We start from the raw sequence: 24,244 nt of genomic DNA, 5'->3' as shown, positions 1-24,244 counted from the left end.
TGTGTCAAGCAAAAGTCTTGTTTGGAAACAGCATGGTATGCCATATCCACCAGGACTTCCCAATTCTGTCACTTCATCCTCTGCTTAATGAGAAGGAGGAGGATGGAGAGGCTATATGGGGACAGCTGTAATTTCCCCAGAACAGTCAGGTGAGGGGTAAAAGTACAGGAGATTGCTGTTCAGTATGTTCCAATTAATTCAGGGGGAAGAACATCTCTAGTGGTTATTATTATGTTTAAAAAGTATCTGTGCCTTATGTATCCCTCCAATGAAGGTCATGAAAAATCCCCCTTTGGTCAAGTTCTAATTCATTTATGTGAAACTTTTAGTTACTTGAAGCACAGCAAGGATTTGGTGTCTCTGTGATTTAAAAAAAATGCTCCTTTTTTTCCTCCCTAGTGTCCTTATATACCTTTGACAAAGCCAAGCAGTGTATTGGCACGATGACCATCGAGATTGATTTCCTGCAGAAAAAAAGTATCGACTCTAACCCATATGATACTGACAAGATGGCCGCAGAATTTATTCAGCAGTTCAACAACCAGGCATTCTCAGTGGGTCAACAGGTAGTTTTAAACTTTCTTTCATTTAGAGACATTCTAATCTCTGTACTTGTCCAAAATTAATTGTTCTTTAAAGGCTGAGAGGAGCTTTGCATATGAACAGTTGTATCTAAGGTGAGTGATAAAAAGTGAGGGAAATATATATTCTGAACCTCTAGCAGACTGTTTAGAAAAATTGTAAAGTTAGGTTACAGTGTCATATATAAGGACAGCAGCGTTTCTTTCTGTAAATTTGGGAACACTGTAGACATGTATATCAAATTTCTTTTCTTGTCATGGGATATTTGTCTGGGAATGTCTTTCTGTTTTCCTGATGTATTTCTGTAGAAAAGCAATTCTTAACTTTTTTTGATTATGAGCTTCTTTGAGAATCTTAACAACATTACATGTAAATATATATTCAGTTTTTTATGGAGCTTTTGAAGCCCAGATTTTCTCTTCTTAAAAATAATATTGCTTATCAAGAAGATGAGGGTCATATATACAATGGAATATTACTGAGCCATAAAAAAGTGAAACGATGCCATTTGTAGCAATATTGATGAACATGGAGATTATCATACTGACTGAGTGAAGTGAATCAGACAGAGAAAAACATACCCTGTGATGTGACTCATATATGGAATTTAATCTTAAAAAAGAAGTGAACTTATATACAAAACAGAAATGACTTACAGCTGTTGAAAACAAACTTATGATTACCTAAAGGGAAACATTGGGGGAGGGATAAATCAGAAGCTTGGGGTGAACACACACACACACATACACACACACTGCTATATGTAAAATAGATAACCAACACAGACCTACTGTATAGCACAGGGAACTGTACCCAATATTTTGTAATAACCAATATGAGAAAAGAATCTAAAATAGAATGAATATGTGTATAATTGAATCACTTGGCTGTGCACCTGAAGCTAACGCAACAGGGTAAGTCAACTATAGTCCAATAGAATAAAAGAAAAAAGTGATATCGCTCCCTTCTTTGGACTTCAGTTAGTACATTGTTTGGTCTCCTAAGAAGAAATTCTGTGTTTTCTTTTTTTTTTTTTGATTTTACCTAAAAAATGTGTGAGTTCATAAATTATTATTTGTTTTTCTACATAAATAATCTCTACTCTTTTGACCTTACCATTCCATTTGTCTTTTTTTCTGTGACTTTTCTGAATCATTAACTCCTTCCTCCTCCCATAGCTCCATAGCAGCTGTTCTCAAACTGTGGCTGTGAGGCCCTTTCAGGGGGTTTGTGAGGTCAAATCTAGTATCAAGACATTTTTGAAAAAGGTTGTCATGTGCCTGTTTCCTCTTATTCTCTCACAAGTGGAGTTGTGCAGGCCACTTGATGGGTACTAGCGTAGTTACGCTGCTTGCTGAAGCAAACATGAAAGCCCAGTGGTCTTCCATTAAGCAAGAAATTAGAGATTTGCAGAAATGTTACAGTGCCACTCTTCCCACTTATGTTTTATACCTTGGGAAATTAAAATAGTTTAAAATAAATTATAACTATGTTATTTATGTTAATATATAATGTACTTAATTATTATTATTTTTAATTAATAAAGTTTCTTATTCTAATTTCTAATACAGTGAATATCAACAGATTACAATCCACATAAACAAAATTTGGGGGTTTAGGAATATAAAAGGATTCTGAGGCCAAAAAGTTTGAAAATTCCAGCTTTTTAGTGTTCTGATCTCTTACGAGTTACCTAGATGGTCCTTGTGTCTTTCCTGTGAGAAGGCCTGTAAAATGGGAGAAATGGCAGGAGGGACCTGTGGAGATGACTGGAGTGTCATTACCTGGAAAGATGAGACTCTTAAGGATTTGGTTAACCCATATACCATAATATCAGACTTTCACAGTTGGAAACTTGAGTTACTGATAAACAGGAAAAGGACCCAGAACACTTATTATTGTTTTTAAGAGTACTGCAATTGGAATGAACCTCAGAGGTTATCTTGTCTAACCTCCTCATTTTGCACATGAGTTTTATTTAGGTCCAGAGACGATCTGTGAGCTGCCCTGTGTAGCTGAGACAAGAACCCGCTAGTCAGTTGATCCATTCTTTAACAAATACTTGTTGAACACCTAGTATGAGTTCAGTAAATACTGTTTTAGGCCCTGTAGATCTTTGGTGAATAAAACAGACATAATTCCTACCTTTGTAGAGCTTCCTTTCTAGTTGGGAAAGACAGAAAATAAGAAAGAAATGCCATGTACTGTTAATGTCAGTCAAATGGCATGATGCACTAGAGATCTGCTGGGCTGCTACTTGGAATTAGATGGATTGAGGAGGTTCCCCAGGGCGATAGGTAGCTGATAATTTGTTGACTTACCTGCCCATTGCTTTTTGGGCTTCACCATAGTCCTTCTGGATTCCTACACTTTCTGATAGTTGTGCTCAAATTGCCTAACTAAAACTTCATTGTTTTTACCTTCTCCTTTAGCTTTTGTATTTTAATAGAAAATGCCTTGGTATTTGTAATAATTTAAAACCCAGAGACATGCAAACGTCTACAAACCCACAAAAGAAAATCCTCCATAATACAGAGAAGAAATAAATATCTTAAATCATTCTTCTTAGTATTTATTCCCATTCTTGGTAATTAGTAGTGACAGGATTGACAGTCAGCCTTGTTTATTGTATTTTTGTTATACCTTGGTATCTTGAAGAGGGCCTAGGTTGTACAAGGCACTTAATAAATATTTGGTGAGTGAATGAGCATTCAGAAGCTGTCTCTGCACTTGAGTGGAAGGCACTTTGTATTGACTGTAGAAAAGCATGATGTTAGAGGCACACAATCACGGCTTGCATCCTGGCATTGTCAGTTGTTGTTACTCTAGGTCCCATTTAACTCTCTGAATTTCAGCATCCTTACTGGTAAAATAGGACTGATTTTTTGCGAGAGAGCTAGTGAGTATTACAGAACATCCTGTAATGTTTGTTTGGCACACAGCAGATACTCAGTAAACGTTAGTTCCTTTGTTATGTGGGTAGTTGGCCTTGTGGAGAAGAGTGATCTACAAGAGAAAGCTGCTTGCCTGCGTTTGAAAAGCATTGGCGATGATGTGAAAATCAAACCATTATATCATGAACCATTATATCATGAAGTGATTTTTCCCCCCATCTTTTCTACACAGCTTGTATTTAGCTTCAGTGAAAAGCTTTTTGGCTTACTGGTCAAAGACATTGAAGCCATGGATCCTAGTATCCTCAAGGGAGAGCCTGCAACTGGTAAAAGACAGAAGGTATGTTTTATTTCTGATAATCTGTATGATGTGCACTGTACAAATTAATATAATTTTCCTAGCCATTCTCTCCCTCAGTGATTTCTTTTATATTATGTACTCTTTTAAGATAGTAGGGAAAAATTGCCTTTAAAGCCAGCATAGTTATTAAAATACAGTATAAAACAGACTTATGTGAAGATCTAATAGTAATTTGAAATAGCTGATAGTCTGAAAAATTTGCGTTACTCATGGAGACTTCATTTCTCTTTTGTTTTTCACCTTGCTTTGAGAAGTCCAGAAATCTGCTGTAAGACTAACTACTAATTATTGTCTTTCTTTATAGATTGAAATAGGGCTGGTTGTTGGAAACAGTCAGGTTGCATTTGAAAAAGCAGAAAATTCATCACTCAATCTTATTGGTAAGATTTACAGTTTTTAGAAGACTCTGAGTAAAGTGGGACCATCTGTTAATAATGTGCTTCCCTGGTGGCTCAGACAGTAAAGAACCTGCAACGCGGGAGACCTGGATTCGATCCCTGGGTTGGGAAGATCCCCTGGAGGAGGGCATGACAACCCACTCTAGTTTTCTTGCCTGAAGAATCCCCATGGATAGAGGAACCTGGTGGTCTACAGTCCATGGGGTCGCAGAGAGTCAGACACGACTGAGCAGCTAAACACAGCATGTCTGTTAACAATATGTGACTCAACTACAGTGATTAAACAGGGAGGGAGAATAGAGACACTTGCCTTGAAAAGGCTTATCACGGAATCATGGAGTATTTCCTATCTTTCGGATGTACTGATCTAGAAAAATTTTAAAACCTTCACTAGATCAGTTTTGTCCAATAGAAATATAATGTGAGCCATGTATGTCATTTTAAATTTCCTAGTAACCTCACTAAAAATAAGGGAAAAGATACAGATAAAAATAAATTTTTTAACTTTTAATAAATACGTGCAGGCTGACAGAAGATTCATAAGAAATATTTCAGAAAGTTCCTGTATACCCTTAACCAGCTTCCTGTGATGGTGTCTCTTAAGTAACCATAGTACACTTTTCCAAAACCAGATTAACATGTTTCCATTGCTGCTAACTAAGCTAGAGAGGACTTTATTTGGATTTCATCAGTTTTTTCATTATGTCCTTTTTCTGTTCCAGGATCTAACTCGGAATTCCACGTTGCATTTAGTGGTTTAGTCTCCATAGTCTTCTCCAGTCTCTGACAGTTCCTCAGACTTTCCTTGTCTTTTCGTGACCATAAGAGCTGGTCATGCATTTTGTAGAATGTCCCTCAGCTGGTTGTGTGTTAAATGTGATACTAGCGTTATTTCCATTAGTGACTGAATTAAACGATCAATGTACAGGTAAAGAAAGTCTTTCCAGCAGATTCATAGTTCAGTCCTACTCTTGTACGTTAACCCCACTTTTATTATATTAAAATAATGTGGATTGGCTCTAAAAATAGTAATGATGCCATTAACTGTATTTACCTATGTTGATGTCTATCCCAGTACAAGGTAGAGGATTTTCAGTGGTTACACACTATTATATCCAATGTCATTTAAATTTGAATGTGTGTCCTTTTCTCCAGAGCCATAAATTATCATTCCTCTTTTGTTGTTTTTTCAACTGTAAAATATTTATTTCATGAAATATGAATAAGCACTCAAAAACAACTCACTCTAAAATTTAAAAAATTTGATTATATCTCCATACTGTTTTATAGTTCTTTTTGCTTAACATATTTCATGCATCTTAATAAATATACTTCTACAATATTGTTTTCAATGACTAATATATTGTTTTATGGCTTCCCTGGTGGCTAAAGAATCCACCTACCAAGTAGGAGACTCAGGTTCGATCATAATTAGGATATATCATAATCTCCTGTTGTTGATCCAGTATGTTTCTGGAGTGATTTCTTTGTATATTATATGGTATATTATCCCAAGAGAGTTGCATGACTTTCGTACAATGGAGGTAATTTCTAAGTGTGATTAATAGTTTTTTTCCTCCATTGGAAAGTAAAGTTGTATAATTTGGCCACAAGAGGGCAGTAGAGTGTAAGAAAAGTATTTTTGGTTACTTCATAAAGGAAGTGTTAAGTCCACAAAACTCTAACCATACAGTTAGCATCTAGGTAGGGTAAACTTTTTCTAATGTGACCTGTTATTCCCTAATTAAAACAAAACTATAGTACTTTCTTTTTTTTTTGTTTATGTGGACTGTACTAAGGCACTTTTATTCTTTGTGTTTGAGAGAATTAATGTGGTTCTCTTGAGTTACTTTAGGGGGCACTATGACATTTAAGTTAGATAGTTTTCTTCTTTGTGAAAGTATTTGAAAACATGAATTTCGAAATCATCCAAGACTTTAGGATAATTTTAGATTATTGTGAAAATGAAGAAAAAGCAAATAAGACATTAAACTTCATACATCTTTTCAGGCTGAAGAGTTAAATTCCTGATTATGTACTTAATTTAGATAAGTATATGTATTTTTAAATATTGCTTTAGGAGCCTTGAGGGACTGCTAGATTTCAGTTGCATTTCTGGCAACTAGTGTTTTCTTCATCAGATATGCACATGGTGTTTCTTCTAATAAACCAAGTTAGTTAACTTGGTTAGGAGTTAGAGGTCAATAAGACCAAGCTTCATGGATTGACTACAGCATGAGTTGAGCCAGTCATTTTGAAAGTGTTTTGCTGACCCTAAATGAGGACCAGACAAACTAGCAAATATAACAAAACTCATCCTTCTTAACAAATCAGCTAAGAAGGTGTTTTCATGTTTGATAGCTTTTCTTTATTCACTGAGGATGCCCAGGGGTTCTGTCTTTTTACACTTAGTGATGAAGTTCTTCTCTCACATTTGATTATCTTTTTTAAAATAGGCAAAGCTAAAACCAAGGAAAATCGCCAGTCTATCATCAATCCTGATTGGAACTTTGAAAAAATGGGAATAGGAGGTCTGGACAAGGAGTTTTCAGATATTTTTCGACGAGCATTTGCTTCCAGAGTATTTCCTCCAGAGATTGTGGAACAGATGGGTGAGTTTTAAAAAGAAAAATTGGATAAAATCTTGTATTGTTGTTAAAAAATGAATGTGATAAAATCTGTTTTCAGTAATGTTTTGAACTTATTTTTCAGGCCTGGCAAACTGTTTCTGTTTTCTTCCTCTTTTAAAAAAGCTTAAAAAAACTTTTAAAGTTTTAGGATTTTTAAAACTACATTTTAATTTTATGGGAAAATCATAAAAATAATTGTGGTTGCTTGATTTACTTATCCAAGTATGTTTCTCTATAGGACATATTTAGAAATTTCATTATATTTATATATTTATGAATTTTTAAAACAGGGCCTATTTAGAAATGTCATCTGACTCTAAAGATTCACTAAAGGTCAGATTTACCATGCCTAATACTGAACTGAATTGAACTGAACTGAACTGTTCTAATATTAGCTGTTGCTTTTTTTTAAATTGTATTACCCGGTTAATACATCTTCATATCTGGTAAATGGATACTTGGCATGTTTTAAATTTATGCAAAAGGACAAATGCAGAATATACATAGGAATTTCCACATTGCATACAAAGAAATGCACTAGTCATTTATCACTTTTTTCTTGAAGGTTTATTTAATTTATCTGTGTGTGAAATGGCTTTATTTGCCCTGGTGGAAATGCTGTCATGACTGTTTTCATATGCATATCATACGTTGGATTGGAATGTTAGCTGCAGAATATCTGAGGAAGGAATTTATACCATAACAGCTTTTGGCAGACTATTCGTGTTAAAAACTGTATCCAAAAAAACTGAAGGAATACAAATATATTACTCCCTTCACCTCCATCATTCTTTATCTTTAAATTGCTACTGGGAGATAAAAGTATATTCATCATGGTGGGGCTCAGAACTACTTTCTAGGCCCTAAGTGCTTGGTTCTGTCAACCTCCTATTGTTGGTAGCCTTTCGGCCTAGTTGCTCACTCTGATCAGTTACACACAGCACACACCTGTTCACTGGCTAAAGGTCGAGTTTGAAATTGGATTAAGAGAAAATGACAGAGACCCTCATCACCTGAGTTTTATACACATTGAAATGGCAATAAGATACTTTTTTTATCTGAAAGACACAAAGGCCAAGTCCATAAAAAAACAGAATTTTAGTTTGGAAAATAATTAAAAATGTGATAGTTCACTACCTTGGAAATGTGTATTTTGAGGCACAATAAATCCATAAAACTTTAAGATAAAGACATGGAAATACTGCTTAAGTATGTTTGAGGTATAAGCAGAGATTAAAGGATGATTCCAAATGTTCTAAGTTACTCTTGTGCAATATCTTTTTACTCATTTTCAAGCCCGAGCCCCATTACAGAGAGTATGATTGTGTCTTTGAACATGTAAACTCCCCCTGGTGGCTCAGCGGTAAAGAATCTGCCTGCCATGCAGCAGACGTGGGTTCGGTTCCTGGGTTGGGAAGATCCCCTGGAGAAAGGAATGGCAACCCACCCCAGTATTCATGATTGGGAAAGTCCATGGACAGAGGAGACTGGAGGGCTACAGCACATGGGGTCACAAGAGTCAGATACGACTTAGCGAGTAAACCACCACCCCTCTAGAGCCAATGAGTAGAAAAATAGCTGCTTCTATAAGTTATATCTTTTAACTATATTAAAATATTTTCTCACGGTTTAAAAGCTTACAAGGATTCAGATACTAGTTTCCTGTTTGTGCATTGTCCAAACCTTGCTCATTAGGGCCTCTCTCTGAGGTTGAGAGAACAACTTATAAAGAAGTAAACCCATTTCTGTTGGTTTGTGACTCTGTCAGCTCTTGAAGAGTTTGAAATTAAATCAGAACAGATTTGGAATTTCTGAGTGACTTTAATCTGTTTCTGCAGTCCATATTGAAATTAGTTGAATTGTACAGTATGCTTTTTGTTGTTAACGTGCTTTTTGACCAAGGACCTTGAATTTCAGTTTTGTTTGTTAGCACTACTACCCATTACCTTTTTTATGGATTTATTTTTCTAATATTTTTACTGATTTACTTAGGCATAAATGAGTTCTTTTAAAAAAGTAATACTTTTTTATCTTTATGGCTTTTTGTCATCAAGAAGCATGTGTTGTCAATTTGACTTAAAAGAATATATTGGGGTGGGAGGGAGGCTCAAGTGGGAGGGGATGTATGTATATATATAGCTAATTTGCATTGTTATATAGCAGAAACTAACAACATTGTAAAGCAATTATGTTCCATTTTAAAAATAAATTTAAAAAATGGGATGGGGGGAAGGTAGTAAGTCTTAAGGTACCTTGGTTTTTGAGCTGAACTGAAAGACAACTTTTTTTTTTCTTTATTCTGAATGAAGACTCTCAGTGTCCTTATGCTACTTTTTTAATGGTGAAATGGCTGAGAATTCTCTTGCTGTGCATGTATCATTCCTTATTTTCCTATAGAGGCTTCTTTTCTCATTTGAATTTTGGAGGAATTACATAGTAGAAAAATTTCATTGCCTTCTGAGTACAATGTGGTTAGAAAGTTCTCATTAGGCTTAACATTACATGCATCTTTTTTATGTATATCCTATGTTCTTTTACCCTGCCAAGTGGGAACAGAATTGGCTGATTTTTTTCGTTCATTCTTCGTTAACTAAATCTGCATGGGATCTCACTGGACATGGATATGATTGGTTAAATCAGTTCAAATGAAAAAAAATAAGGATTAGAAAAGAATAATTAATGTAGATTATGAGACTGTTTTGTTTTATTTAAACAGGGAACATTTTTAGTTTGGCTTGAGACCAAATCATTGTCTTTACCATGGAATCTAGAGTTATGTCTACTTTGTAAACAGGAATCTTAACTAAATGGATCTTCTTGCCTATATATCAAGGTTTCAAGTTCACAAAGTGATAAATTTAGAATTCTCTTCTGTCATTGTGTTTATGAAACTGATAATTATGCTTCTAGGTAATATAGTTCTTTCCTCTTGCCTGTAAAACTTCATGTTGCTTTTCAAAATTGCATATATAGTTTAGATACATACAGAATTTTGCTGATGAGATACAGAGAGACTAAAGAATTAACCAGAGGCACACAGTTATGCAGGAAAAAAATAGGGATCAGATAATGTAATAGACATGAAATAAGGGTCCCAGAGTTTCCCATATGTTAGTTTTTCTGTTGAAATACTTTGAAGTATGTAGTATATACCTTCCTGTTTTTGTTACAGTATTTTAAGAGATACTCTTTTAAAATTTTTATTTATTCATATTTGGCTATGCTGAATCTTCATGGGCTTTTCTCTTGTAGTGAGTGGGGGCTACTCTCAAGTTGCGGTGGTGCATGGGCTTCTCATTGCAGTGGCTTCTCTAGTTGCTGAGCACGGGCTCTAGGGTGTATAGGCTTCAGTAGTTGTAGCTCCTGGGCTCTAGAGTGCAGGCTTAATGGTTGTGGTGCATGGGCTTAGTTGTTTTAAGGCATGTGGGATCTTCCCGGATCAGGGATCCAATTCATGTCTCCTGCATTTGCAGGTGGATTCTTTACTGGTGAACCACCAGGGAAGCCCCTGTTAAAATATATGTATTTTTTAATAGAATTAAAGTCAAGGAAGATCTTTAAGGGGAAAAGAGGTCACATACAACCAGCCCCACAGAGAGTGGAAGAAAGGTCATATGTAGAATTAGGAAAAGGAGTTACTTTGAGGGAATGTACTTAGATTTCTGTTGTTCTTTTTTGAATCAGTGTAACTATTTACTTTTTCCTTATCTGGAGCAGTTGGACTCACCCCAAAACCCACATGGGGCTGCTCTTCCTTGAAAGCATAAGAAAGCATTAGCAAGGAAAACTAGACCTGAAGTTTGCACTTAGCGGGTACCCAACAGCCTCTTAGTTAGAATGTCCTACAGTGATAACCGGTTAGGAAAGACCTTAAATCCTTAACTCTGTGGGATAATAGAATTACCTTTTGGGTCCCAGGATTGAAACCTGGGCATCAGAAACTAGCCTCGTTAAGTGAGGGTGAATAAACGCCACAGCCCTTGCATATGCTGAGGTGTCAGTGGAATGCCCTTGTGCTCCTGTTCAGCCCTTCACCACGCTTATTGCCTGGCGTGCAGTTGTGTGGAGAGTGCTCTGGACAAAGGATCACCTCCATTCTCATTATAACTCTTTGGTTGGAAAAGATAGTTTGTACAAAGAAACTTCCTTTTTTGGCATCCCTGGCAGTTACCTCTATACCATAAATATCAGAGTAAAAACAGCAACTTTTTTTTTCAAAGAACAGTGAAATAATTGTTAAAGAATTACTGTCTCTTAATATAATTTTAGGACTAAGTTCACACGCATCAAGCAAAGTGGCTTTGGCAGAAGTTATCTGTTTCAGAGTGGAAGGAAAAGAGTGTAGTGACTTAAAGGCCTCAAGCCTCATCCTGTCCTTGGGTGGACCTATACCTTGTAATTGGGCTTTCCAAGTGGTTCAGTGGTAAAAGAATCTGCCAGCCAATGCAGGAGACCGTATTGGGTGGACTGTATTGGAGACACAGGGTGGATCCCTGGGTCGGGAAGAGCCCCTGGAATAGAAAATGGCAACCCATTCCACTATTCTTGCCTGGAAAATCCCATGGACAGAGGAGCCTGGTGGGCTACAGTCCATGTGCTCACAGAGTTGGACACAACTGAGAGCCAGCACTATACTTTGTGATAGAAATGCAGGCCACCCCGTGGAGTAAAGCCAGTAGTTAGCATCTTGTTCCCCCTTTGAAACTAACACTGTGTTCTTTCTTGTCTCCCTTTCTCTGCCTCCATCTCTAAGCCCATTTTCAATCTGTATTTTTAAGGTCTCTTTTGAAATTCTAGAGGAAAGCAACTCGTTTTGATATCACCAGTGAAACTGCAGTTACTCTACCAAGTCAGCTGCCGAGAAGATAAGGAGCCTTTCAGTCACATGCAGACATCTTTCACATGCTGAAAACAGTGCAAATAAAATACAGTGGAAGAAAGGGCACTGAGGTTTTGTCCATGCCATATTTGGGAGAGAGGGAGTTTTTGCTGATTAACATAAACACTGACACTCTTAAAATGCATTTTCACACCCCCCACACACGAGGAGAGATTGCAATTTAAATGGGGGTTAAGACATCTTGCCGAACTCTAGAGCTCTGTAAAAGGAACCCTAAGGCTAAAGAGCTTATCTGAAATTTGAAAAAAAAAATGAAGCTTTCTGACATTCATCTTTTTTCCTTGTATTAGTCATAACTTGCTTTTCAGCTATATTTTAGGTTTTGAATGCCAACCTGACATCTGTTCAAGTCTGCCTGTAATTTATTAGGAAAGGAAAAGAAAGCAGTTGCTCACTAGTTAGAGATGCAAAACTCACCCCTTCTGCTTTTCCACGGAGGACTTATAGATGATACTTCAATATGAAGAATGTGATAATTTACTAATTCTAACTTCAGGTTGGGGAATTTATCTTTTATTACCATGTGATTTTCAGAAACTGTACAGCAGGATATAAAGATAAAACAGACACACTTTTTATATGCTAAAAATTTTAACCTAAAATTAAATTTTCATTGATTTTAATTTTTTAAGTTAAACTTACTTATGTTTGAATATAAATGTTATAGTTATGCTTTTATCTCAGAGTCAAATTATGTCTAAATTCAGTTGGCATTTTTAATTTATAGACTTTTAGAATGATTCCTCTTTCTTTGAGGGAGGCAGGACTATCTATAGAATCACCAGTGGATTTTGTTTGCTGGCAACTACAATGGAGTTACTTACAAATCAGCAGTTGGGTCCCTATGAAGTTGAAGTCTGAAGTTTTTACCTAAATGTCCACCAGTGAGGAAATGATTAAATAAATTAGGCTGCATCCTTCCCAACCTACTGTGGAATACAGTGAAATGAATCTAAGAGTGACACAGCTCTGAATGTACAGATATGTCTTAACAATTAGACATACTAAAGTAGATGCTGTTAGAAAAGTCAGTATGCACTCACATTAAATTGGAAAAAAAAAAAGATTGCTTGCTTCCATGAAAAGGAAGTGAGGATGGGACATAAAGAGAGATTTTTGTTCTTTCACTCTGTGTACCTGTTCTCTGAATGTTTAACTATGATATTTCTGCTTGTGTAATTAAAAAACAAAAAGATAGCCATATAGGCTCTGTCTGTCTCATGGCAGCTCCCCGATGGCACATCAAGGGAGCCAGGGGGACAGGGATGTCCCTCTCCCTGGTGAAGTTTCTGTGGAGAAGGAGAGCTCAGAGACAGGCCTGGATCCCATGAGCTACAATGGCAGCCCCTTACTGAGCATAGGCAGACACACCTGTCCTTTTCTACTGAAAGACAAAAACAGTTTCTTGATGTGTAACAGACCACTTCCTCCAGTTAATTTTTACATTAAAGGGATATACTTTTTGTATTATAGAATGGGGTGCAAGTAGCTTGTATTCCCTCCCAACCGTGAGAACATTTGTACCCGAGACTTTAGCAACTTTAAGCAGCTGTGGAAGCATTATAGAGAGGAAGGAGTGGGTGAAGGGATTGGGGGAGAGCAGAGTGTCTGCCATGTGAAGAACCATGCTTGAATCCATTTGGTCTGAAAAACCTTTCCACTCAGGAACCTAATTCATGTGACTCCTAAAGTTAAATGGTTGCTGGTTTTTTTTGTGTTTTTTTTCCAATTTTCCTTCTGTATTCAGGTGGTAATGATGATGTTAGCTGATAATTATATAGGGCCAGATGCTGTTCTAAATGCTTTATATCTATTAACTTATTTAACCCTCACAGCAACATTATGATATAGATACTGTATTATTCTCATTTGATGGAAAAGGTAACTGAATCTCTATAGGTTGAGTAACTGGTCCAAGACATATAGCTAGTAAGTGGTGGATTTGAACTCAGACAGTCTGGCTTCCTCAGTGATCGTTGCAAAGAAATAGAGGAAAACAATAGAGTGGAAAAGACTAGAGATCTCTTCAAGAAAATTAGAGATACCAAGGGAACATTTCACGCAAAGATGGGCACAATAAAGGACAAAAATGGTATGGACCTAACAGAAGCGGAAGATATTAAGAGGAGGTGGCAGGAATATACAGAAGAACTATACAGAAAAGATCTTCATGACCCAGATAACCGCAGTGGTGTCGTCACTTACCTAGAGCCAGACATCCTGGAATGCAAAGTCAAGTGAGCCTTAGGAAGCATCACTGCGAACAAAACTAGTGGAGGTGATGGAATTCCAGTTGAGCTATTTCAGATCTTGAAAGATGATGCTGTGAAAGTGCTGCACTCAGTATGCCAGCAAATTTGGAAAACTCAGCAGTGGCCACAGGACTGGAAGATGTCAGTTTTCATTCCAATCCCAAAGAAAGGCAATGCCAAAGAATGCTCAAACTACCACACAATTGTACTCATCTCTCACACTAGCACAGTAATGCTCAAAATTCTCCAAGCCAGGCTTCAACAATACGTGAACCATGAAATTCCACACGTTCAAGCTGGATTTAGAAGAGGCAGAGGAACCAGAGATCAAATTGCTAACATCCGTTGGATCATCGAAAAAGCAAGAGAGTTCCAGAAAAACATCTACTTCTGTTTTATTGACTACACCAAAGTCTTTGACTGTGGATCACAACAAACTGTGGAAAATTCTAAAAGAGATGGGAATACCAGACCACCTGACCTGTCTCCTGAGAAATCTGTCTGCAGGTCAAGAAGCAACAGTTAGAACTGGACATGGAACAACAGACTGGTTCCAAATAGGGAAAGGAGTACGTCAAGGCTGTATATTGTCACCCTGCTTATTTAACTTATATACAGAATACATCATGTGAAATACCAGGCTGGAAGAAGCACAAGCTGGAATCAAGATTACCGGGAAAAATATCAATAACCTCAAATACGCAGATGACACCACCCTTATGGCAGAAAGTGAAGAACTAAAGAGCCCCTTGAAGAAAATGAAAGAGTGTAAAAGTTGCCTTAAAACTCAACATTCAGAAAACAAAGATCATGGCATCTGGTCCCATCACTTCATGGCAAATAGATGGGAAAACAATGGAAACAGAGACTATTTCTTGGGCTCCAAAATCACTGCAGATGGTGACTGCAGCCATGAAATTAAAAGACGCTTGCTCCTTGGAGGAAAAGCTATGACCAACCTAGACAGCATGTTAAAAAGCAGAGACATTACTTTGCCAACAAAGGTCTATCTAGTCAAGGCTATGGTTTTTCCAGTATTCATGTATGGATGTGAGAGTTGGACTACAAAGAAAGCTGAGCGCCGAAGAATTGATGCTTTTGAACTGTGGTGTTGGAGTAGACTCTTGAGAGTCCCTTGGACTACAGTCCATCCTAAAGGAAATCGTTCCTGAATATTCATTGGAAGGACTGATGCTGAAGCTGAAACTCCAATAATGTGGCCACCTGATGGGAAGAACTGACTCATTGGGAAAGACTCAGATGCTGGGAAAGATTGAAGGCAGGAGGAGAAGGGGACAACAGAGGATGAGATGGTTGGATGGTGTCACTGTCTCAATGGACATTACTTTGAGCAAGCTCTGGCAGTTGGTGATGGACAGAGAAGCCTGGCATGCTGTAGTTCATGGGGTTACAAAGAGTCGGACACGACTGAGCAACTGAACTGAAATGACTGAATCTGGCCTGAGAGTGCATGTCATTAACTCTTATGTTGTTCTTTTCTTATGAAAGCCCATAATATAAAACTATTAAAATGGGCTTCTCAGCCTCACTTCTGGGGGACCTCTGAGGTGATCCTCAAGGGAGCTGAAGCCATAGGTTTTTCACTTGTGGCACCGTTGACATTTTGAGCTGGATAATCCTGAGGTGCTGGCTGTCCTGTGCATTGTAGGATGTTCAGCAGCATCTCTGGCCTCTACCAGCTAGAAGCCAAGTAGCACTGTCCCTCTCAAACCTAGTGGAAATAACCGGGAATATCTCAAGACATTGTTAAATGTCCCCTGGGGGCAAAATCACCCTTGGTTGAGAACCACTGATTTAGTACATCCCCTGGCTCCTTCTCCTTACAGGTGCAGAAATTGTGGCACAAGGTTACTAACCAGGTCACCCGTGGAACTAGTACTAGAACTTGGGTCTCTGGTCCAGGAACCAGGGGGGAAAAAGAGGAAAGGAAATGACTCACTGAGTTCTTACAACTAGTAACTGGCAGCGTCGCGACTGGGAATCAGGATGCCTGGCTTCAGAGTCTATATTCTGAGTTGCCTCTCCGGATATTGAGGAGATGAAGCTAAGAGTCAAGTAGTCAATAAAGCCTTGAATTTTATGTCAGATAATATCCTATGATGAGTACGTAACTTTCACGTTTGCCTTTCTTCCTGAATTAATTCTCAAGGAAATTTACAAACCTTTCCATATATATGAGGTTGTAAGAGCTTAGACCTAATAGATTTGGGGGATGAAAAGGGAGGGAGGAATTATTAAAGCACTGAGGTCTGTAGGTCTGGCCTCACCCACTACCATTTCCTGTACACACTTATAAATGACAGTCTTCACATTCAGAAATTACCCAGTACTTAAGTGATTTGGTAGAATTCTGCATATTGAGTATATATAGAGCTGGTTAATAACTATGGAAGTCTGACTATTTCATGTATATGTCAGACAACTGTTTCAGCTTTTTGCCCTCTCTTCGTCTGCTAAAGAGTTAAACTACTACCTCCTCCTTCCTCTTCGTCATACTCCTTTTCATCTCCTCCTCTTTTTCCCCGCTTCTGCTCCTTCCCCTTCTCCCCACCTTCTTCTAACCATTTTTGTTTTTAAGAGTAGAGATATTTTCTGAAATCTCAGATTGTTGTCTAGGCAGTGAGTGTCTTGACTGAAAGCATAAAGAACTATCTGTTTGGGTTTTAAAATTTGAATGGAGAAACTCTCTCAATTGGGATTCCTTAATTTCCTTATTTCTAGTAGATTTTCTGGAACTTGAATGTGGCAAAAACCTGTGGACTTACCTTGGCCTGGAGTAAGAAGTATAGGCACTCAATCTATGAATCAGTAAACTTTCTAAGATACTAAAGTTTGTAGATACATTACTTTTGTAGTAACCTGATATATTCAGATTGTCATGAGTTCAAGACATGTGAAGAACTGGTGGTAGGACTGTAATGTCTGCTACCTAATAACTCTAGTCCACTTGCTTCGTGTGCTTTTGGCCCTCCTTGTAGCATTCTACAGGAAATGGGTGGTTGCTGGGGCTGTGTCAGAAGCTCTGTCTTAGTGAGCTGTCAGCTTAGAGATGGCACATGAATGTAAAAATCAAATAATTATTTAGGAGTTAATATAACCTAACAAATGTCAATAGTATCAAAAGTCAGTATGTGATAGAATGCCAAATGAGTAGTATAGATAGCAAATCATTAGGAATTTTGAAAGTAAGGATCTCAGAAGACTTCGTGGAGGAGTCAGTCCTTGAGTGAGGCCTTAAATGCTGAGTGAAGTGGGTAGGAGGAGGGGAAGGGATGGTTGTTTGTATCCGTGGAAGTTGACAGTAAGCAAGGTATAGAATTCACAACTTTGACCAGTCTAGCAGTGCTGTTGTTGGAAAGTTAGGCCGTGGTTGGGTTCTGGAAAGCTATGAGTCAGGAGATAAGAACTTTCTTTGGTAAGTACTGTCATTTTAACCTTCCAGGCAGACTCAGGTGCTTATGTGTCCCCTGCATCTTGTATATATACTTAGGATAGAGCTCTGTTCTTAGCCTTTCTTCTGATTATTCATTTGCATTACACGTGTAAAGCAGAGTTGCTCAGCCTTGGCGTTTTTGACATTTTAGGCTGGATGATTCTATGTCGGGGGCGGGGGCCGTGCTTTTCACTGAGGCTGTGAATTTATCTGTGTGTTAGCAACACCCAGGCAGTTTGGAATACAGTCTACAGATCATTGCTGAGCCATGAACCGTTCTTACCAGTCCATCATGAGAAAAATATCAAAATAGATAATAGAAGTTTAGAAACACTTTTTAGTAATTTAAAAATTATCACTTTTTTAAATTGTATTTTTACGAAAACATTGGTCTGCCATGGATTGAAAACTTAGAAGGAAAAAAGAAAACTAGGTCTTAGCATAGTTTGAAAAGCATTGCCCTACATAAATATTTGCCAAATGAATGTAATTTTTGAATAAACAATCATAATGGGAAGTCATTGGGGGAATTTTCAGCAGGGGAACAAAGCAATTAAAGTTAGTGTCTTAGATAATTAATGTGATTATGCTGTATGAAAAGCATTGCTCTCGAGAGGAGGTGAAAGATGAGGTAGTGAGAGACCAGTAGACCATAACTGTCCAGTTGTGTGGTACCAGAAGCCTGGGCTAAGGTGGTGACGGTGGGAATGGAAAGGGAAGAAAAGATGTGAAAACAATTACAAAGATGAAATTGGCAGAATTTGGTCATTAGTTACTATGGTAACAGAACTAGAGGTGAGACTCAGGTCTCTGTGAGAAAATGTTAGAAATAAGAAAATCAGGAGGACCTCGGGGGAGTGGAGAATAATTGTTGCACATATATTCATCACCATGAAAAAACCCCTGGAAGCTGAATTAAGGATGCATGCGTGCTAAGTCGCTTCAGCTGGGCCCAACTCTTTGCGACACTCGGTAGCCTGGCAAGCTTGCTGTCCATGGGATTCTCCAGGCAGGAATCCTGGAGTGGGCTGCCATGCCCTCCTCCAGGAGATCGTCCCTGTGTTGATTCCCTCCAGGGATCGAACCTGCCTCTCTTTTGTCTCCTGCATTAGCAGGCGGGTTCTTTACCACTAGCGCCACCTGGGAAGCCAGGGGCAATGGATTGAAAACTTAGAAGAAAAAAAAAAAGAACTAGGTCTTAGCATAGATAGTTTGAGAAGCATTGCCCTGCATAATTGCTAAATGAAAGTAATTTCAGTCCATTGAGGACAGGAAAAGAATTGCTGGTGTATTTATTTATTGAAGTTGAGCTTCAGTCACTCTATGTACATTTAAGAAACACACCATGGACCACTCTTTTTTGAAATAACCTCTTAACTTGGTTTCTCTCCCTCCAAGGATTTCTCATCTTCCTTTTACCTCTCTGGCTGTCCCTTCTCAGGCTCCTTTGTGTCCTTTGCAATAGAGTTCCCCTGGAGTCTGTTTTAGAGCTCTTTTCCTCACTCTGAAATTGTTCTCCCCTAAATTGGTCACATCCATTTCCATAGGTTCAATTAGTGTCTTTATGCCACTAACTCTCAAATATGCGTATTCCATCACAGTCTGAAATTAGAGCTCTGGACTTCTGGCCTCCTAACCTCTTGGCTGTCTCATGGATATACAGTAAATGCACAGTCAGACTCGGTCCTCTGCCCCTCCATCCTCTCCCCTAAACACATGTCTGCTTTATAGCACAGGCGAGGCTCTGGCGGAGAATCTAGGCACTGTTTAACTGCTCTCTTTCCCTCCCCTCACATTTCCTGTCAGGACTGCCGTCTCCTCCGAATCTCAAATCTGTCCACTTCTCTCCATCTCCCCACCACTGCCTTCCTTCAGGCCACCATTATCTCTTGCCTGAATTGCTCCCTAAGCCTTCAGCCTTGCCCTTCTCTAATCCATTCTCCACACTGTAACTGGAGCGATTTTTATAAAAAGGCAAGTCTGATCCTGTCACTTCACTGGTTAAAACTCTTTAGTAGCTCTCCTTAACTCCTTCCGTGGCTTACAAGCCTGATGTGGTCTGGCCCCTGCCAGACTTTCCCACCTCCTCTCTCAGCCTGCACCCCTCCCCCATGCTCTGGGTTCCAGCCAACTTGTGCTATTTTAGGCTCCACTAATTTGCCATGCTACTGTCTCTTACCTCAACATCCTAGGGTACTTTTTCACCATCTTTTAATCCAACCTCCTGTTCATCCTCCAGGCCGCAGCTTTGATCTCACTTTTTACAGAATGCTTTGACTTTAGTGCTCCTCCGAGGTGTTCTAGTAATTCCATGTTCTCCTATGCATTATTACCTTGTAGCATAATTGCTTATTTCCCCCTGGCAGGTAGGCCCTGCCATGCCCCTACCCATCATGATCATAAGATAAATTCAGGAAGGAAGAGACCTTGTTTATTTGGTTACTAGTGTATGTTCTGCTCCTATGCTGGTGCCTGGCTCACAGTATAAGTTTTTAGGAAGTGAATAAACACCAGGAACTTCATTAACTCAGTTGTAGAACACTTAGATCCAAACCCTGCCCTCAAGATGCTTATGGTGTATGTGGGACTAACACAGCATACCCAGAGCAGTATTGTGTAAAGTATAAGGTATATTGTGAACCAAATTAGCAAAGTAGGCAATATGAGGAAGTAGCAGATGCCCTGATGAATAAAGACTTAAGCCTTGTCTTTAAAATGTTACCAAATCTGTGTTGATCCTTTTAGATTCCTTCTTAATCTAGGAAAGACCTCTTGTATTGTTCCTAAATGGAACTGGACTACAGAAATAAGGGGGAAGGTACTTAACTTAGGTATTTATACACGTATGTATTTTTGACTGGCTCTACTTCATGTGTAGACTTTTTCTGTTTAAATAGAATCATACACTGGTCATTGTGATCAGTGTCATACTGGTCATACTGTGACATTTTTCTTTATTAAAGGGTGTATTGAACAGACTTTTGGACTATGTGGGAGAAGGCGAGGGTGGGATGATTTGAGAGAATAGCATTGAAACGTATATTATCATATGTAAAATAGATGACCAGTGCAAGTTTGATGCATGAAGCAGGGCACTCAAAACTGGTGCTCTGGGACAGCCCAGAGGGATGGGCTGGGAGGAAGGGGAAGTTCAGGATAGGGGGACGCATGTGCACCCGTGGCTGATTCATGTTAATGTATGGCAAAATCCACCACAATATTGTATAGTAATTATCCTCCAAAAAATAAAGGGTTCAGTTCAGTTGCTCAGTTGTGTCCAACTCTTTGCGACCTCATGAACTGCAGCACGCCAGGCCTCCCTGTTCATCACCAACTCCTGGAGTTTACTGAAACTCATGTCCACTGAGTCAGTGATGCTATCCAACCATCTCATCCTCTGTTGTCCCCTTCTCCTCCTGCCCTCAATCTTTCCCAGCATCAGGGTCTTTTCAAAAGAGTCAGCTCTTTGCATCAGGTAGCCAAAGTATTGGAATTTCAACTTCAACATCAGTCCTTCCAATGAACACCCAGGACTGATCTCCTTTAGGATGGACTGGTTGGATCTCCTTGCAGTCCACGGGAGTCTCAAGAGTCTTCTCCAACACCACAGTTCAAAAGCATCAATTCTTCGGCACTCATCTTTCTTTGTAGTCCAACTCTCACATCCATACATGACCACTGGAAAAACCATAGCCTTGACTAGATGGACCTTTGTTGGCAAAGTAATTTCTCTACTTTTTCACATGCTGTCTAGGTTGGTCATAACTTTTCTTCCAAGGAGTAAGCGTCTTTTAATTTCATGGCTGCAATCACCATCTGCAGTGATTTTGCTGCTGCTGCTGCTGCTAAGTCACTTCAGTCGTGTCCGACTCTGTGTGACCCCATAGACGGAAGCCCACCAGGCTCCCCCGTCCCTGGGATTCTCCAGGCAAGAACACTGGAGTGGGTTGCCATTTCCTTCTCCAATGTGTAAAAGTGAAAAGTGAAAGCGAAGTCGCTCAGTCGTGTTCGACCCCCAGCGACCCCACGGACTGCAGCCTACCAGGCTCCTCCATCCATGGGATTTTCTAGGCAATAGTACTGGAGTGGCTTGCCATTGCCTTCTCCGGCAGTGATTTTAGAGCCCAAAAAATAAAGTCTCTCACTGTTTCCAGTGTTTCCCTATCTATTTGCCATGAAGTGATGGGACCAGATGCCATGATCTTTGTTTTCTGAATGTTGAGCTTTAAGGCAACTTTTACACTCTTTCATTTTCTTCAAGAGGCTCTTTAGTTCTTCACTTTCTGCCATAAGAATGGTGTCATCTGCATATCTGATGTTACTGATATTTTTCCCGGCAATCTTGATTCCAGCCTGTGCTTCCTCCAGCCCAGCATTTCTCATGATATACTCTGCATATAAGTTAAATAAGCAGGGTGACAATATACAACCTTGACGTACTCCTTTCCCTATTTGGAACCAGTCTGTTGTTCCATGTCCAGTTCTAACTATTGCTTCCTGACCTGCATACAGGTTTCTCAAGAGGCAAGTCAGGTGGTCTGGTATTTCTGTCTCTTTCAGAATTTTCCACAGTTAAAATAAAGGGTACTTTCGTTAAAAAAAAAAAAAGTGTATCATGGGCTTTTTCCCAAGAAAGAACACATATAATGACTTTTTTAAAAAGTATAAATCATATTAGCAAAATTGTATCATGATAAACTTGTACTGGTAAATTAGCATCTCTTCCTTAGCAGTAAGAAGGCTTTTGGGCACATCAACAGGGCTGCTTTTGACATCACCACCTATCACTTGTATCCCCCAGGGTATCTTAGTACTTCAGGGCCCTGGGCCCTGAACTTTCTGAGTTTTGGTATCCTCACCTGCAAAATTACTTACTTTGTAATTTTATTGTCAGTAGAGCATTAATGTGTAAAAATTTCCTAACATAGTACCTTGCTCACTGTGAAACATTACGTAAATGGTGGTTGGTATGATTATATTGCCAAGAAGTGCTGTTATAAAAGACAAAAATCTTTAATCTATTCCTTTTAATCAAATGTTTAGGTATATCTCCTTATCTTAAACTTTTGTTGCTGTTCAAAACAGTTTACGCCTGAGATTATCCTCTTGATATTTTGTAATTATACATTTTGAACAGTGTTTGTTGATAAGGTAGTCAAGGGACACCTGGAAATATGTTTTCTTTGTTTATGAACTCATACTTTGGCTGATCTCTATTTACTTTTTATCACATTCCATCAGAAAAGAGCTGATAAATGCTCTCTCACTTCCTTCTATAAATCTTGTCAGTTTCTTCTTATATGTCATATACTGACTTAGAAAAACAACCACCATCTTGAAAGACACTATAGAGAATAGGATGTTTTAGGAAGGGAAGTAGAAGAAAGAATTAACTATAATGTTAGCAAAAAACTGCCCAGAACATAACACATTGCTGTTTAGGAAAGGATGAAGAAGAGCCTTGATACTTCTACCATGACTCAAACAAGACTTTTCTCTGCGTTCCATATGATTTATCTTGAGTAATCTTCCTTTGATATTATGTTCATAATTTAAAAAAAAAAACCTGCCAGCAACTAGGGTTTTACATTTACTTTTTAAATAATTAACATAGTGTTCTTTCAGGTTTCTTAAAGAAATTACCGTAGGCACCAGTAAATCCCTTCCACGTACCATTTTACTAATAGTGTTAAAATTTGACATTGGAAGTCATTGTATTTAATGAATCTTTTACTCAGAGATTTATTTGTGACTTTGAATTCTTCACTAATATCTCCGGTCCTAATACAGTATCTTTTCTCTGAGCAAGTGATAGTTTGAGTTCTGTTCTTATTCCAGAGTGACTGAAAACTGATACATAAAGGTATACACATCTGTAGCTTAAACTTCTGAATTGTTTATACATATATTTACTCAGATTTACCCACAATGATACAGTTTTTTAGAAGTACTTTGATTTTTGAAAATCTACCTAGAATCCTGTAATGAGGGAGAAAACAGCGTGACTTATGAGTCTTTTGATAATGAACGGTTACTAGAGGATAAACCTGTAATTAGTATGCTGCTAATCCACACACATTAGATATATTCAGTCACATCGCACATATACGTAGGAGAATTACCCAAATTGCAGATTATTAATGCATTCCAAAGACATTTCCATGGTGACCCACAACTACTACTTTTTCGCCTGACACTTTTCTTGTGTTACTGCACTTCTCTTTCTACAAAACTTCTCTTTTTTGGTTCTTCTTGCTTTTCTGTATGCTACTTGGTTACTTTGACTTCCTTTCATAACTGTTCATTTAGGCAACCAACTGAGACTGTGAAGAGCTTAGAAAAAGAGAGAAAGGAAGACCACTTTATAATGTGATAAATTGTCTGTAGTCTGATCTCTCTTTATCTGGCTGTGGAAGGCTGACCATATGTCATTCTAAATGACATAGAACTCAGTTCATGGTCGTGTTATATGCAGTAATGGCTCCAGGTGAGACACGTAACATAAAGATGATAGTTTACTGCCACAGTCAAAAAAGTTGGATTCTTTTCTCCATTTTGTTTAAAAATGAATTTTTAAAAAATCACAAAGAGATAAATCCACGGACCTATGGACACCTTATCTTTGACAAAGGAGGCAAGAATATAAAATAGAGAAAAGACAGTCTCTTTAACAAGTGGTGCTGGGAAAACTGGTCAGCCACTTGTAAAAGAATGAAACTAGAACACTTCCTAACACCATACACCAAAATAAACTCAAAATGGATTAGAGAGCT

At 38.4% G+C, this 24,244-nt stretch overlaps 1 protein-coding gene across 2 annotated transcripts in view; it reads left to right on the top strand.

The window, feature by feature from the left end:
- NSF (N-ethylmaleimide sensitive factor, vesicle fusing ATPase) overlaps positions 1-24,244 on the top strand; it is a 152,848-nt gene that overhangs the window by 32,962 nt on the left and 95,642 nt on the right. For both annotated transcript variants that reach the window (XM_055408110.2, XM_088829180.1), the window contains exons 5-8: positions 400-566; positions 3,709-3,816; positions 4,142-4,217; positions 6,692-6,847. In XM_055408110.2, coding sequence (XP_055264085.1) covers positions 400-566; positions 3,709-3,816; positions 4,142-4,217; positions 6,692-6,847 — 507 coding nt within the window. The remainder of the gene's footprint in view (positions 1-399; positions 567-3,708; positions 3,817-4,141; positions 4,218-6,691; positions 6,848-24,244) is intronic.

This window comes from Moschus berezovskii, chromosome 20 (assembly GCF_049115385.1).
Source record: "Moschus berezovskii isolate FMDL1 chromosome 20, NW_MosBer_1.0, whole genome shotgun sequence".
In the NCBI taxonomy this organism is placed as follows: Eukaryota; Metazoa; Chordata; class Mammalia; order Artiodactyla; family Moschidae; genus Moschus; species Moschus berezovskii.
This window is presented reverse-complemented; position numbering and strand designations above follow the sequence as displayed.